The 16,488-nt window shown below is 39.6% G+C and overlaps 1 protein-coding gene across 3 annotated transcripts; it reads right to left on the bottom strand.

Annotated features, from left to right (window-relative positions):
* Positions 1-7,386: 7,386 nt before the first annotated feature.
* On the bottom strand, positions 7,387-15,833 carry RB195_013111 (uncharacterized protein; the record flags this gene model as incomplete). 3 transcript variants are annotated; one of them, XM_064202785.1, is made up of 20 exons in its annotated part: positions 7,387-7,588; positions 8,346-8,521; positions 8,898-8,987; positions 9,133-9,321; positions 9,396-9,473; positions 9,530-9,601; positions 9,736-9,843; positions 10,074-10,232; positions 10,291-10,416; positions 10,604-10,708; positions 11,323-11,493; positions 11,791-11,937; positions 12,031-12,136; positions 12,519-12,638; positions 12,882-13,011; positions 13,129-13,303; positions 13,773-13,964; positions 14,634-14,759; positions 15,419-15,535; positions 15,603-15,833. In XM_064202785.1, the coding sequence occupies 20 exons, from the start codon at positions 15,831-15,833 to the stop codon at positions 7,387-7,389; spliced, it is 2,820 nt and encodes a 939-aa protein (XP_064058666.1). The 3 variants fall into 3 exon arrangements, with proteins under 3 accessions (XP_064058666.1, XP_064058667.1, XP_064058668.1); XM_064202786.1 differs by lacking the exon at positions 9,530-9,601; XM_064202787.1 differs by lacking the exons at positions 9,530-9,601; positions 11,323-11,493.
* Between the last annotated feature and the right edge of the window lie 655 nt (positions 15,834-16,488).

Raw genomic sequence — 16,488 nt, 5'->3', positions numbered from 1 at the left:
GAATTTCTTCGTTTTATTGAATGAAGTGCGGTAGGCTTCCTGTAGATATTTTGTGCATACATGATCCCTAATTGAATAGAAGTACGTGGCTCTGCCAATTTTTCGTCACTGAAAAGAAGTATGAACCACCTTCAGAGACACGAGTTAAGTGAGGTCATTGTACGTGACCGAGGTAGTCGAAGGTGTCGATTTACAGTTCGTGTTCGCGTGTACAGAAAAAGCGCCGTAAATAGAAGATCCCTATATAAGCGCAGTGAAAGCAGAGAATGTTCGAGTCGGCTATGAGCGGCTACTCCGGTTATTATTTACTAGCACTTATTCTGCCCTTAATTTCTGCACAGGACGAGTTTGAAGTGGTACGTTTAATGAATGAGACAAAGCGAGAAAACATTGTTTTATGGAGTGCTCAAACTTTACCTTTTAAGTTCTCCAAAAGAGAAGCAATAAGTAGATTTGTGCATGAATTTAAATTAAAACGAAGCAGTGATGTAAAAAGTCGCACAGTTCTAAAACATTCCAGAATTCTTATTTATTGTGTTCCTTTCCCCAAAAAAAAAACAGTGACGCCTTTTTAGCCTTTGCTCTTCTGCCTTTCCTCTTTCTCTTTCTCTAAGTAAACAAATAGTAAACAACCAAAGAATGAGTCGCAGTGCAACTGAGTTGCAAATACCGTCTGATTATGAGTACTTACTCTCTACTCACTTCATCCGTTCGGAAATAGAGGGTATTTTTTTAGAAAATGACTCTTTATGGAATGGTCAGAATAAGTTTTCAAAATCAAAATCTAGAAAATTAAACATTAAAACTTAGGAAAATTTCCATCCTAACTCCGTGGAAATTCTAATAGGACTGGCTACAAAGAAAGAAATGATCAAAAAATTTCCCTTATAAAGTCGTTTCCATAGTTTCCTTCAAATGCGGCACGAAAATCTCCCATAAGGAGCACACTTGATGAATTTGATGTGATGAATTTGACGCGGTGAGGTGATGAATGACTGACGAGGATTCAATGCCGTACGAGATCGCAATGCAAAAAAGAGCTTGGCAAAGGCGCTCAAACATTTCTTGACTTACGTTCTTCGAGCTGGACCCTATTCTTTATCATATGGAGTGGTGTGAGAAAATTATAGAAACGGTTTTAGCTAATTTTAAGTCGTTTAAAGGCATCACCCCACGAATCTGGAGTGGTGCGGGTTTCAGGTGGGCAATGCCTTTAGGGGGTCATAGATTCTGGGGAGGAGGGTGATTCCGTCCATTTCTTCCTAGCTGACGTAAAACCAACACGGAAGATGCAGCTTCTAGCGTTCCGGGGCTCTATATCCTACAACGAGTTCGACCGGAGCGCGCCAGCCTTGTGCACGCGCCGCACCTTCCGGGCCGTTTTTTACGGAAATTAGGAAGAAATGGGCGGTATCACCCTCCTTACCATAATCTACGACCGTAAATCCCTATAAATTATAGGTATTGCCCACCTGAAACCCACACTACCCCAGATTCATGGGGTAATGCCTCTAGGGGAACCATATCACGAAATTAACTATTTTATGTTCTCTCATATACAATAAATGGTGAAGCGTGTAGGTCCCATGCCATTTTTTCTGAACGATTAAGGGAGATCGAACGTAAACACATTTATATTCTTTCCATTCCATGAGAGATCCCAACATCGTCAATTTCGTGATGTGCTGCCTCTAAGCAAAACTCGTATTCAAACGAGAATTCGTACCCTATAAACTGTTTGTTGCCTTCCGACATTTCGAACTCTCAAGAACACAGTTCAGTTCGATTTGTTCACAACCCGCACGACATCAAGCTCCACTACAACTACTCCAGATTTGCTCACTCAGTGGATCGCTGGAATGCGAAAACAAGAGAAGGAAAAAGCTCGGAACCTGCTCATCACTCAAAATATACGTAAGGAACCCGCACATCCATTATGTGATTTGTACTGTAAATTGTTCGAATTTTGCATAAAGAACGAATTGTTACGCCCAATTTGCGGCAAGCCTTATGGTTGTGAGTGCTAAGCGAAAGAAATGCAGCTTTTACCCACATTCTGTTTGTAATTGTGTAATAAAAAGTTACAAAAGATATAAGATTGTTAAAGGAGTTCCTCCGTTTTTACCCATTCATCAAAACTAAATAAAGATGATCTCTTAATGGTGGCATCTTGGTAAAACTTGAAACTCTTGGTAAAAGGATAAAAGCGGATAAAGTCATCGACTTTAATCAGTCCGCTTGGGATACGCCATCGCCACCATTTGAACGGTTGGGAAAGGGATCTCCTTCACTTTTAAACGGTTGGCGAATGAACCCCCTTCACTTGAGCTGCACTCTATGAGCCAAACCCCCTTCACCTGAGGGTCCGGCGTCTCCCTATCGTACCTATGGATGCGCCAACACGTTTTACTGGAATTCGTAATCGCTGAGGTTTTGGAACGCGTTTTGGCCTATACGGATGACTTGCGGGAGCCAGCCGATAATCAAGCCAGTGTTTTTATCCTCCCAGACAAGTCTGGTACCAATTTATCAACTCCGGTTTGCACTAAGGGGGTTTCGAACCATCGACCGTGTGAGTACAGCGGCCCTCTAACCGACTGCGCTACACCCGCCCCAGTCTTAATAATGCTAGGCATAAATGGATCTTTTAACTTCAAAGAATCATCACCTCCACCGGTTAAGCAGTCGTTACACTTCACCATAGTTGAAGATGACGATGAACACTTGCGATGACAACTACAGCTTGGATTTACAGCGATTAACAAGTTGGAATCATCACGATTTCTCTCGATAGTGATCCATCACACAACGTTTCACACGCTGACGCTTAGCCAGCCAATGTTACTCCATAGAGGGTGGAATATCACAGCAGCAATGTTGAAATCATAACTTCTCTCCGCAATCTCGCTCCAATATCGCACCTAGTCGCTTAGATACTTAATTTTTTGACATAAATCAGAGACAACAAGAAAAGGATCGCAGTTAGATGTGAATCATTCCACAATTCCGACCGGATGTCTTAACTTATGATGAGCGCGCTTAACGACTGGTAGAATTCAGAAACCAAGTAAAAATAAACTGCGAACAGAAGTACTCCGAACCTATTGAGACCTTTTATCACACCACTTCTACCACACCTCGTCGTCGCTTCAACCGCTAAAACGACCGTTCAGGTGCTCAACGTAGCAAAATCAATGACCTTTCCAAGATCGGTCAGCCTTTTCCACAGATTTCGAAGCTCTTCAGCAGTAACAAAAACAAGTATTTTGCTAAAAACCCTATCACTGAGTAATGCTCCAATACAGACAAAACAAGAAACAACGGTTCCTTAAAAGTGGCCGAACCCAGAGCGATAAAAGTCTTTTCGCTAAACCTGGCACAGAAATCGAATAGAAAAAAAAGAAGAAAAAAAAGATTTAGAAACAAACAAAATTCGCTCTAAGCGCAAATTCGGAAAGAAACCGTAATCATCTCACGTAAAAAGAAAGAACTTACTACGGTCGTCGATTATTATCCCCGGCAATACGAGCACTTGTGAAAACAGTCAGTACAATGAATCGATGTAGAATTTTAGAAAATGAAGAGTGATTCATTCACAGATGACCGAAAAGATATGGTAGTGTAGTCTAAAGTCAATACTACAATCAAAATACAAATACAAATAGGATCAGTGGTCGAAAGAGTTTAAAGGTTTGCAACTCTCGAACAGATTGACCTGATAATGTAATAGACACCGACCGGTCCGACGTTGAAGACAGCGCGGTCCGAGGCCATTACTCAGATGTTGGCCTTACTTGGGAAGAAGGAATTTCATCGTCCTCAACTCTCAGCCTTTATTCAGTACCCTCTGAAAAGCGAAGATATTTAAAAGAATTCAGATATGTTCACAATGCGTAATACGGCAACAATATGCTTCATTTGTAAAGTATAAAGAGAAACACCGTAGCCTTGCGGCAGGATTGGCCCTAATCAATCTTTAAAAAAAAAGCATTTTCCGGAACAAAGAGAAATAAACAATTTGAACAAACCTACCACTAAGCAATGTTTCAACATGGACAAAACAAGAAACAACGCTTTCTAAAAAGTGTCTGAACACAATGCGATAAAAGTCCATTCGTTAAACCCGAACAAACTCGAATTAAAAAAAAAACAAAGAGAAAAAACATTCAGGAACAAAAATATTTGCTTTAGGCGCGAATGCGGCAAGAAACCCTAGTCATCTCACCAAAAAAAAGAAAAGCTCACTCTGGTCTTCGGTTGCTACTTCTAATTTCGGATCAAATTATTAGAAGACTAATAGGAGATGTACTTATTGAAGGCTTACAAATTAACAAGTTCTTGCAACAGCTAAATTGCGATCCAGTAGAAGAAATTATCTTAAAAGAGAAAGAAATTATCTTAAAAGAATTATCTTAGCTTAAAAAAGGCTCATTACTTCCATATGTGTCGCCTTCTCAAAGCTTGGAAACTGTTTTTTTTTCTTTTTTTTTGCTTGAGAAAAATAATATATTAGTTCAAAAGAGCCCCCTGAAAACGCAAAAAAAAATAATATAAAAAAACGTAAAATTCGAACCGTATGCAACTACGGTATTTGCACTGAACAAGATCACATAGCCGAAAATGGGCAGCTACGAAGCAGCAAAGTCGAGCTGCCTTCAACCGCAATCTGCGTTTAGGTGAGGCTAAACAGAATTTGGGAGGATTTTCCCGTAGATGTCCTAACACCGGCCAAATTATTCCAAGCTAGTCGCCAAAATTGTCCAAATTCTCGCTTATTTTCTCTGCTCCCGAAAATCTAAGAAAATCGAAAGGAATTTCTGCGCAAGTAAGTCACGTTTCGGAGAACGGCTGAGTCAGCTCTGGAGAACTGTTCTCACAAAGGTATGCGGGAATAATGGAGGGATACGTTATTCAGGAAAAAGTATTACCTGCCAGATTACACACCGGGTGCTCAATCGAAGTTCAGACAATCTTGGGATACAAAAATAAGGTACTGGAAAGGGACCTAGAAAGGAAAAGGATCTTCGCTAACTGTTCTAGGGTAGGCTCCAGTGAAGCAGTAGTGTTAGAGGCAAAAACCTTGAAAAATAACCAGACGGTTACCACGACAGAAACGCTGCTGATACGGATGAGTGGATCAGGGATTAGTGAGTATGAAGACACAGAATAATAGAATTGATGTATTAAACTACCTTAAATGAAGGATTTATCACTCCCAACAGAGACTAGGTGATTTTTTTCCTGAGGCAAGATATGGATTGACTCCCGGTCATCATGGATAACATCCGAATGACCCATCCGATAGTAATATATCCAATAACAGTAATAATGGGTATTAAATAACAGAAAATATAAGATGACAATACAAAATGCAATGCGATATGAAATAAATGTATATAATTATTCTAAATTACTAAGTTCTGGCATGAAAATCCCATCAGGCTATGGTCGGATCAAAACGACATGAAGCACGGACAGTTGCGTAAGCGGCTGCGCGGTGCGGTGCGGTTGGAATCGGGGCGGGAGCATAACGAAATGCAGAGATGGGTGGCGGTAGCGAGGATCCTCACACGATCCTAACCGCTGCGCTCCACCGCACCGCTTCGAGCGCAGCCGCTTACGCAACTGCACTGTGCTTGAAACTGTGAAGAGGACGAAGGATAGTCTTCAATCTAAGTGCCGCTATCGATTGCAAATCCTTCTGTTGGCATGTGATAGTCTGACTGAAGGACCTTGTTTGGGTCATGTTGGCTATGGAAAATCATAATTTAAAATAACACATTCCATTCGTAAGGTGGGTTTTCTCCTCATCATCATGAAATGAAATGAGCATAGTGGATCGGACACCTTTCTTTTTCCAGCAAGAAAACACTGTGATCAAGCTGGGGTGCGCGAAGAATCGAGCGAGCTCTGTACGATAACGTTGGAATTAATCAGTCACTAAGATTTTTTCAGTCGCGTTCCTCTCACAACTTCTACTTCCAAACATGGAAGTTGCGGGAGGTTCGGATTTTTCTTAATTCCTTCTGTTTTCCCGTAAAATGTAGTACTGAACGGTACTAGAATTATTCCTCTGTTGAAGTTCTCATCGAAGTGATAGTACTGTTTATCGAAGAAAAAAACTATTTGTCGAGTGAAAACGACCTCGAGCTTGGTGCAGTTGGGTGTACGGCTGCATCTGAAGCGGGGCGGTTGCAATCGAGGGGTGATCCTCGTTGACGGAACTCATCGCTGTATTCCGAGTGAAGCTAGCGATCGATCCCAACCGCTACTTCACCACGCCGCTTCGATCGCAAGTGCCTCTGTAACTACACTGGGCTTCAGATCGTATTCACCCGATTATATGACTCTCATCCTGTATTATTCGGATTTTTCAAGAGAAGAGATCCTTTCTAGAGATTATAGGCCGAAAAGTATGTCCGAATACAGTCGCAGGTCTCGTAATTGTAGAGACATGAAAAAAAAATTATCCAGCTGCGAATGAAGATCAACAAATTCATTGTAAATCTTCATATGAGTAACAGCACAATGAAATAACGAAATTACACGTAGAAATCAGTTACTGTCAAAAAGAAGCAAAAAAAAAATGAAAAGGCGAAGTGTACGTACAGGCAGGCTAAGTTTACGGCCGAAACGTAACGTTCACTTTCATAGAAGCATTATTACATACAACAGTAAGTGTAATAAAGCCAGTAATGTTCTTCTTTATTCGAAAAAAAAAAAGAACTTCTGCTTAGATGACCTTTAGCGGCTCGCATTGGCTTTGAGCATAGGGGACGCTCTGAACCGCCTGAGTTTTTTTTTAATGTTTACAACGAGCAAAATAATGATATTAAATCATGAAGATGAATGAGATGTACTGAGGTGACAGATTTTGGGCACTCATATACCGGGATTACAGATTCTCAGTTCAGCAAATAATAACAATGAACTGTGCTGGACATACGCATATACTCGAGATTTGGAATATGAAATAAAGAAAACGATACAATACCAATTAATGTACATAAAAAAAATAAGCTTTTGGGCTGTTTTAAGCGAGATATTATGAACAACTCGTGTAAGTAGAGCATGGGAAACCGCAAACGAACAGAGAAAAAAAAGCTCCGCATTGACTCTATTGCATTCAAAAGTAATAGCGCGAATTCAGGTACCTCAACTCAAGGTCACAGACCCTTCTCAGCAAATACTGGCTTCATATGCAACAAAAATATACGAAAAAACGCACTAATACTTAAAAGTAAATACAAAAAAAAAACAGAAAAAAAAACAAAACACTCGTCTCTGAGGTGCTTGTAAGAGAAAAAAAAGTAGCATCTAATAACAAGTTCCAAAATTGGTGACTAGAAAAAAGGATGATTGATCCGCAAGTCGATAATGGAGAGTTCACTCAGCGTACTCTTCATCCTCAGGTTCTTCTTCATCTTCTCTTTCAATCTCCAGTCCACCTTCATCATCAAGAACGAGTTTCTGCTCTGATGCTGAATCGTCCTCGTAGTCTCCACCTTCTTCGTCATCAACACCATCGCTAGGTTCATCGTCTAACCCAGCTATCATAGAAGATGCTGTCGCACCCATATGTTGTTTACTGAAAAAAAGAAATCATTAAGAACCAAATATCTAGTGAAGAAACAATATACAAATGTTTCTTATAACAATAGTAGAAGATCAGGAAGATGAAACAATGTTGCGGCGATTAGGAAAAAAGATCTCAAAAGATATTATCATTAAACAAGTAGTATAATGTGTTTTTACATCAACCTACGTAGCACAACTCTTTAGAACAACCGCAAAAATCATACTTTTGATGAAACATTCACAGTATTTGCATACAATCCCCTCTTATTCTCTAATTTCATGAGTGTGTGTAGCAGACAAAAAATGCGGCATGCACACGAGGACGAAATGTCAGTTTTGAGCAGATACGCACCTCTTTAATTATCACTAATTAAAAAGACGAAAAAAGAAAAATGAGTGGGAAATAGAAACGTAGATGCACCTGCATGAATTCTACGTGAAATGGTTCGCGCAATTGCAGAAGGAAGATTTCTAGTGACATTGGATTACTGTTCTACTGTATATCCATCGGTAGAGGAAATTACGGTATCGGTTTTTTATCGGCTGAGATTTTACGACTAAATAGAGATTACGAACAAGAACAGCAATACCATCCTTTCTCTTTAGTGAGTAAAAATTAAGAATGATACATTTGGAAAGGAACACAAGCCATCATTTACATCTCTTTCGTACCAAAACAAGGTGATCAGCACCATGTCACCCGCAGAAAACGTGGAACCAAAAAAAAACTATGGAAGGAAGATGAAGCGTCTGGAAGAAAAACCTACAGCTTCTCAATATCCTGTTGCGTTGGGATCGGTGCGTCCACAAAGTAAGCCGGATAGCATTCTCGGATCATCGCTTTGATATCTTTCGCATGTTTCAATCGGTTATCAACTGGTCGATCATCTGATTCGTGAATCTCGCGAATATGTCGTATGACTAGTTCACGGGACTGGTGACCCTGAAAAATGGAATTTTTGATCGTTGCGTCACATCAGATGGATGCTTATCAAATAACACTGAAAAAGACATGTTCTCTCATTTGAAACTTGCAGGTAGCAAGCATACAAAAATTAGCTGAGATCATATAAGAACTTGATAGCCAACATACTGCAGTTACGAATTAGAAAAATGCGCAAAAGTGTAGAATGTAAATAGAAATGTAAATAGGTGCCTAGTTTCGACAAACTCTTCCTCCGATTCAAACAAAAAACTCTTACTAAGTCAAGTCGAAACGCTATGGAAAATATTTGGTCGACGTGAGTGTTTTTCACAAAAAAAAAAGAGGAAGACGGTAGGAAGACGGAAACGAAATCGTTAAATGTACGAAAACTAACCAAGTCACAGAGAGGACACAAGAACAAATGCTCTTCCATGTGTGTGTACGCATGTTCGCTCATACGCGAGTTGGTGATTTTCCCACATTTCTAAATGGATAACCTAAGATGGACATCACTGGAACGAGCTAAGTGCTGATTTCAGCGTGAAACCATACACTCAAGAAGCATTTTAGTTGGCATGCAGACCATGTCGATCACCTGATGGAAATAGACAGACGGTAAAGAAACCAACCTCACAATGTGCAGCCTCTGAGAGTTTCTTCTTAAAATATTGAGCTCCTCCCAGCAACATACTGATCTCTCTCAATTTAGCCATTTCCGTTCTTTTGCTCTTCGATTTTGGTCGTCTAAGACCAAATCGTGGGAAACGACTTTGGCGTTTTTTACTCCGGACTTTTGTTGAGGCACTTGAATCCCGTTCCTGCAACAAAAATGATCAGCAGAATGTAATATGGATTACCAGTGATTTCGCTAATTAAGAATATCCAAACAAACCTCTTCTTCATCCTCATAGACATCTTGTTCATCCTCTGGTTCCTCTTCTGGTGTAGCATCGGGATCATCTAGTTCACCCTTAATAGATAATCATCAGTTATTTTCGCACACATTTGAGACTACTCCCTAACTACCTGCAAATCTTGACCTAACTCTAACGTCAAATCGTCAACAGTATCGTCTTCATCTACTGTATTCTTCAATTTCTGAAAGCATATGAAAAAAAAACTGCGGGAATAGTACATGTTAGCAATCCGACGTTAGAATTCACTGCATCTCCATTACTACACTCTTGTTACTCGTGCAAAAAAAAAATATAGATTCTTCCGATAAATCTTACTCCAGTTGCGGCCGTCGGAATCTTGCTCCTTCGCTTATTCTCCTGGGCAAAGAGGGCTTGAAATCCAAAACATTGCTCCGACATCTGCTTCACCTCGTCAGAATATTCCTGAACAGAAAGAAATAATTATCACCTGACGTATCAGTGTCATTTGCTTAGAACGGTCTGATCTCCTCTGCATTTTTTCGAACCAACAAATTTCGTTCGCAAAATAACGGAAAAATCAGTGCCTTTCTAAAGTGTATATGATAGACCAATAAACACGAGTGAAACGCTGCGTTTTCACGTTCCTCCTACAGAAGTCACTTTATACAATAAAAGTAAGCTGCTGTACTCACTCCTATACGATCTTGTACAACATCTTCCGTGCCGTGTTCTTTCTTGCCGTGCACCTGCACCGACTGAGATCGATCGTGTCCGAAACCACAAACTCGGCAAATGTATCGATTGATGCCCATATCTTTGGCCATATGCCAAAGGATGTGAAAACCACGTATCTGAAAGATATTACTTCTTAACCTTCATAATTATTTCATGAGGAATGAAAAAATTCACCCTATTTTGCATTGTCTTATGACAAAGGCGACATTCTAAAGGGTGCTCCTCATCTGGAACTGGTCTTGGGACCACAGTAGTGGCTGGAGTAGGCTTTGGTGGTGGTGCCGGGGCATTTTTACTGTTCTGGAAGACATAAAATATAAAAAAAAAAACTTCACAAGACGGTCGGGCAACGTGCATTTATTCAGTAACCGTTTTGAAGAGCAACACTTCACTTTTTGAGAAGTTGAGGTAAGGTATTAAGGAAAAAAACGTGTAGTAGGTCTTTAAAAATAGAACAAAAGGAAAAGACTAGAAGTGATGTGCTTACCCTTTCCTTCTGAGCTAATTGAGCATTGTAGGCAGCTTCAGCCTTAGCGGCCGTTGGGCCTGGGGTGCTTCCGTTTTTTGTCCCCAGCAATTCCATAGATAACTCCTAGAAAGCGTTAACTGGATGAAGATAACTATAAGGAATTTTGTAATTTCTAACAGCTCATTAGAAGCAGATTCACACAAAATTGTTGAAGTTAATAACACTTGAACGACGCAGCAACTGTTGTTAGCGCCACGGCGAAAAACGACGTTTCAAGAAAAATCTCGAGAAACAACGTTTTGTGTTCTACAAGATTACATCTGCATTTCTTATATATGTTGCAAAAGCGAACTTATTCTTGGTAACTTGCAACATTCAATTTTAGAACGTGACTGAAACATTTGACGTTCCAATCATGAGGTCATCGTTGAACATTTCAAGCATTTTCAGGAGAAAAAAAATGTGTGAATAAGTCTGAAAGAATTCAGACTTGAAGCATAGAACCCTGATAGTATGTTTTTTCATGATGTTCTATACAAATAAAGCAAATCAGTTCTCGAGCCACACTACATGACAAAACTAAGGAATATTGTGGGTCTACTATAGAAATAGTCCAAACAAAACCAAAAAAACCATGCAATTTAATAATTTCATGCAGTAAAACAGAACGTTAGACATACATCCTTGACAAAACTTAGGGGTTAGCGATGTTAGTAGTGTGGCACCCGAGAACCAACCTGTTGTTGTTGCTGTTGCTGTTGTTGTTGTTGTGGTTGTTGTTGCTGTAGCTGCGACGAATTCGCGTTTTCTGCAGCAGCTGCTGCTTTTGCAGCGGCGGCTGCTGCCGCTGCAGCAGCACTGTTGCTAGCATTGTTTTTATGGGCCAGAAATAGTTCATGGTTCAACTCCTGAAACGACACCACACAACACTAACCGAGCGTGTCACGACCACAATTGAAAGCATGCTAAGGGGGAAGAGTCAACCAAACGTAGCCAACCAATCACTACCACCATTAATGAAAATGTTGGTATATGAACCAGGAACGATAACATAAGCTAGATAGGGTATTGTACAAGCCACCTTTTTTTGAAAGGTGAGAAATCAATTAAAATGTTTAGTTGGATGAACTTAATGATACCTGAGAACAAAGAGGAAAACCGCGAAGAAGAAAAAAAACAACAAACAAATAGGTGGAGTAACAAACCTGGCATCGATGAAACAGCTCAAGAGATCTGTCCTCCATCATTTCCGGATCTATCTTTCCATGAATTTTCGACTGATGGTTTTCCATCTGATCCTTGCGATAATGTTCAACGGTACATCCTTCGAACAAGCAACGGAAGCGGAATGTCTGAAGAAACAAAGGATTGAAAGCAGCGAACTTCTACCGCAACTTGAAAACTTCTTACAATGTTACAGTTCGACTCGAAAAAAAGAAACTCACTCCATGGTCTTTGGCCAAGTGGAAAAACATATGCATCTGACGTGCTCCTGCAGTGACTGGTTTCTGACATTTGCTGCACTCTCCAAGCACTCGCTTCTTCGATATGCTAGAAAATGAGGTTCTGGTGAGTGTTCTCAAGTCTCCTGTGGAAACTCCTAGTCGAAAAAAACGTAAGATGAAGGAGAGTAAATATAGCATCAGTAAAAACAAAATAACACTAATAACTCCAACTAAATAAGTGCCAAATATGTACATAAACAGCATATAGCTGTACATAAACAAAAACTTTCTCCGCCACTGGAAGCAGAAATTCCGAACAAAATGACGCGAATGAAAACTGGATTGCGTAAAAAACTCTTCGTAATCACTTCTGGTGCACTAAAGACTATCAACATCAAAAACTTATTTACGATAAAATGCTAAAACAAAAACTATTATGAGGATTTTGAGAGGGATAAATTAAGAAGCCATCAAAACTTTGCACTCACGCGCTGCTCAAAGCCTTCGCACTTTGACTTTTCGATGTTTTCTCTGGATGCGGGTCCGCGTAGGCATCTTCGATCCGACCGTCGGATGCAAACAGAGCAGCGACGTTGTCCAGAACAGAGCTAAAAATAATAAAATCGCTGGCGATGCGAAATTCATAACCAATGTTGATTTGACGTGTGATTTTGATTATTTCGACCATTTTTTAGCAAAGCTTTAGCCTAATAAATAGCTAATTACCAGCACTAAGTTTTAGAAAATGACAGAAAGTTCTCGATGATTTTCAGGAAGAAATTCAAGCATACACGAAGAAGGAAGTCAGCAAAGTAATAAAGACAAGAAAAATGAAGAAAACAAATTCTTACATAGGATTCAGATTGTCGAGAATGCTATCGTCAATCATAGCACCGTCATCTTGATCGTGGTCACCTCCATCGAATTCCGACTTTATTCTCTTATTATTGAACATAGGCATGATATCTAGATCGTCTGTCACTAAAGAAAGAAGAAATAATCAACTAAACATTAAGTGATTGAACACAAGAGGAAAATAGTTCAGTAAAGAGGTTTTAGAACTAATACTCACAGAAAATAAGGACAAAAACGGCCTACCTTCTCCTTCTACAATTCCTGAGCTCGTAGCCCGACTAATACTGGCCAAAAGGGCATCCGTATTTGTGTTCCCTGTGGACAATGATTCATCAATATGTCGTTTCCGTGAACCAGTGTTTACAGCTACCGGCACCTCGACAGGAGAAGTATGAGATCGTTCCAAACATGGTAGTTTCTATAAATACACGTTAAAATTGCCATAAAGTTCTTTTGAAAATATTCCGCATTTAAATGTTGTGACACAAGGGTTGGCGCTGCCCATTTGGGTTCATGTTCTCAAGATTTAACAACAGATGATGAAGGCTATGCAAATCCGTCACTTTAAACATCTACATAATTTCAATAATGACACACTCCTTCGTTTATGGGAAAACGTAGATATGGGACTACCACCAGGTAAAACTCACAATCCATTAAAACTATCCCTCAGGAAGTAGGATCCCTCCTAGTAACTTGAATTCTTTAAGCTGATACAGAAAACTGCACAAAGGGCATTAGTATATAGATATAACTTTCTTAATCCGAACAAATCCCTTGAGTGTTCTGTTGCTGCCACTTCTTTTTCCCTGTTTCCGGAGCTTTGAAAGAAGACTAACTCAGAACACAAGAACCTTGAAAATTTGCAATATCTCAGCACAACTTACCACATCATGTGCTTTCATCGCAGCGGCAAAGTGATTGACGGCTGCTGCTGGCGGCGATATCGTCGTCGTCGAGGACATCCGCCCGCTTCCGTGATGACTGCTATTCGCTCGGCGAGCCATCGCATGCGATAAAGCACGATCCATCATGAGTTGCAGCGAACGCTTTGCGGTGACGTTGTCCACATATATGAACTGAGATTACGAGTATTAAAAAATGTGATACAAAAATTGAAAGAATGTGCAAGTGGCGAAAGCCGTTCTTTCTCTAATAAATGCGAAATTAAAAGAGTAGAAAGATTAGAAACCAAGAATACAAACTAATAAGTAACTGTCTAATCTACTAAGCTTTTTTTAAATATTCCATATGGATGTAAGAAGCCACAGTGGCAGTCAGATAAAAATGGGTAAACAATACAGAAGATAGAAGAAAAAATCCGAAAAAGTGTCACTATTCATTTGAAAAACTATCCTCTGGTGTAGGCAAAATTATAGAAAAGCATTATCGATGCAGTGAAATGCTATAATACAACTTAATGGAAGTTTTCTTCATCTAAGAAGGCTTGTTGTCAGAGCAACATGGGAAGCAACATAACGCTGCAGAAACAAAGAAAACTCTTTCGAAACAATAGTTTTAAAGTTGAGAGGGAATACTTTTCTCAAAATTAGAATATATCAACCAATAAAATGAAAGGGAAGGGAAATGCCGAGGTTTCGATCTCATTACTACAGAATATTTCTTTCATGCAACGCATTGGTCCTTTCCTTTCCTTTTGGAGAAAAGTAAGGTGTTAAGAAACTTAAATCTGGAAAGGGTGAAAACTTCAAAAACAGGAATACGAATGAACGAGAACAGCAAGGCACCTTATTCATATTCTTTCGATGTGAAGAATGAAGATGTTCTCTCATTTCCGCATCCGATGCTCTTTCCGATAAACAAATAGGGCATTGGAAAGGCAGCCAGTTGAGATGTTCTCGCTTCAAATGGACCTGAAAGTAAATGGAAAATAATAGAGATAATGAACAAAACAGTTATAAGTTCGTTCTCAAATATAAATACATGTATTCTCAGAAATAGCATGCTTTCGACTACGAAGAAAGCTGAAATGAATAAAAAGAAGCATATAAAAGATTAGCTATTAGTTCGGTGTCAAGTTGGGAGTCTCTGTCGAGGTTTTGTTTTGAATCTTTAAGTTTGGTACTCATGTTTTGAGGAAGATTGCAATGAGTCTTCGATGGGAGCACGGACTCGGCAAGATAGCAAATGGGGGTGGACGAATTTTCAAGCGTTCAACAAAAGGAAATAAGAAAAGGCATAAGATAAGAAAAGAATCCGTTCAGTTTCCTTGAGGGCAAATTTAAATTAATGATCTTGGAGATTTAGTACTTTTGACAATCGTCTCATGGTTGCATCACACATGAGAAACATCAAAATATGGTCACCAATTAACAAAAATATTGCCCCATGAGATCACACAGTTCAGGTCACCGAATACATAGATTCAGTGCAGTTCAATTGCGAATATCGCAACCGTTGCATTGTTCTCCCACCATCATAATCCACCAAAAAAGAAAGTGTCGTGCAAACGATGGTGAATTATAATGGCAGTCCATCTTAGAAAGAAAGAAAAAGCAATAGATAGGCTCACCTCCATATCCTCACTATTGTTCTTGTTAATGCCACATTCTAAGCACGTTAAATGCATCATAGGAGTGTTGTTGGAAATGCTAAGCACTTGATCACCCCATGGTGATGAGATTTCGGGCTGAACAAGATCAGTTATGTGATAAAGAGGAAGAAAAGGAAAACGCTGAAACTTTAAGCAAACAAACCGAATAGTATCCATTCCCGGTGGATGCACTGATCGTCGCGTTTCCATTCTGTTTATGTAATCGTGCAGCGATGTCCTCGATTCCATTTCTTGCGCTGCTCGCCGTTTGCGTGCTACCTACGCCCATCAAAAGTCTTTGCATGAGCGAGTGCTGATTCTGAAGCTGATGTTGCCCGGACGACGACGACACAGCTTCTTGCATAGACGATGACGGTGACGAAGGCGGGTGCATTCAATGCATTCACAATACTGAAACGTCAGATGATGAGTAAACGGGATATACGCGACAACATCACGGACAGTCACGCAGGTTATCGTAATTATTCACCAAAAACGAAGAAAAAAGAAACGAAAACAATCACATAGCTTTACGCAGAGAAGAGGTAGTAAGTTGAAGTCCACAGGTGATAGAAAAAGAAAATCGGCAAAGAAAGGAAAAAGGTTAAAACAATCTTTTTTTAAAGAAAGAAACAAGTCCAAATTTCCGTAGCAATAACATAAAGAAAGAAAACTTGACTGAAAAGATGCAAATGAAAGATAAGGAGTGTTGTCATAGAGTAGTATATGGTTGAATATGGGAACAAATAACAACACAAAAATCTGAAGCGGTCATGATGAATGCAAAAAAAAAACACAATAAAACCAGCCAATTCAACAACAGAGCTAGGTAAAAGTAACTTTTGAGTACTCATGAACCATGATCCTTTGATTACGATTATCACGATTCGAAATCACTGCTTCTTTTCAAAGTCATACGTAACATTTCAAATCACAGAGAATAAAGGATCCAGCACCAGAATAAAATTGCTTCAAAGATGTTCGTGACCATAAATCTTCCCGCAATACAGCAACAGAATAAGAATTACAGCAAAAGTAATAATAATGAA

This window comes from Necator americanus, chromosome V, assembly GCF_031761385.1.
Source record: "Necator americanus strain Aroian chromosome V, whole genome shotgun sequence".
NCBI lineage: Eukaryota > Metazoa > Nematoda > Chromadorea > Rhabditida > Ancylostomatidae > Necator > Necator americanus.
Note: the sequence above shows the minus strand (reverse complement) of the source record. Positions and strands in the feature narration are given on the sequence as shown.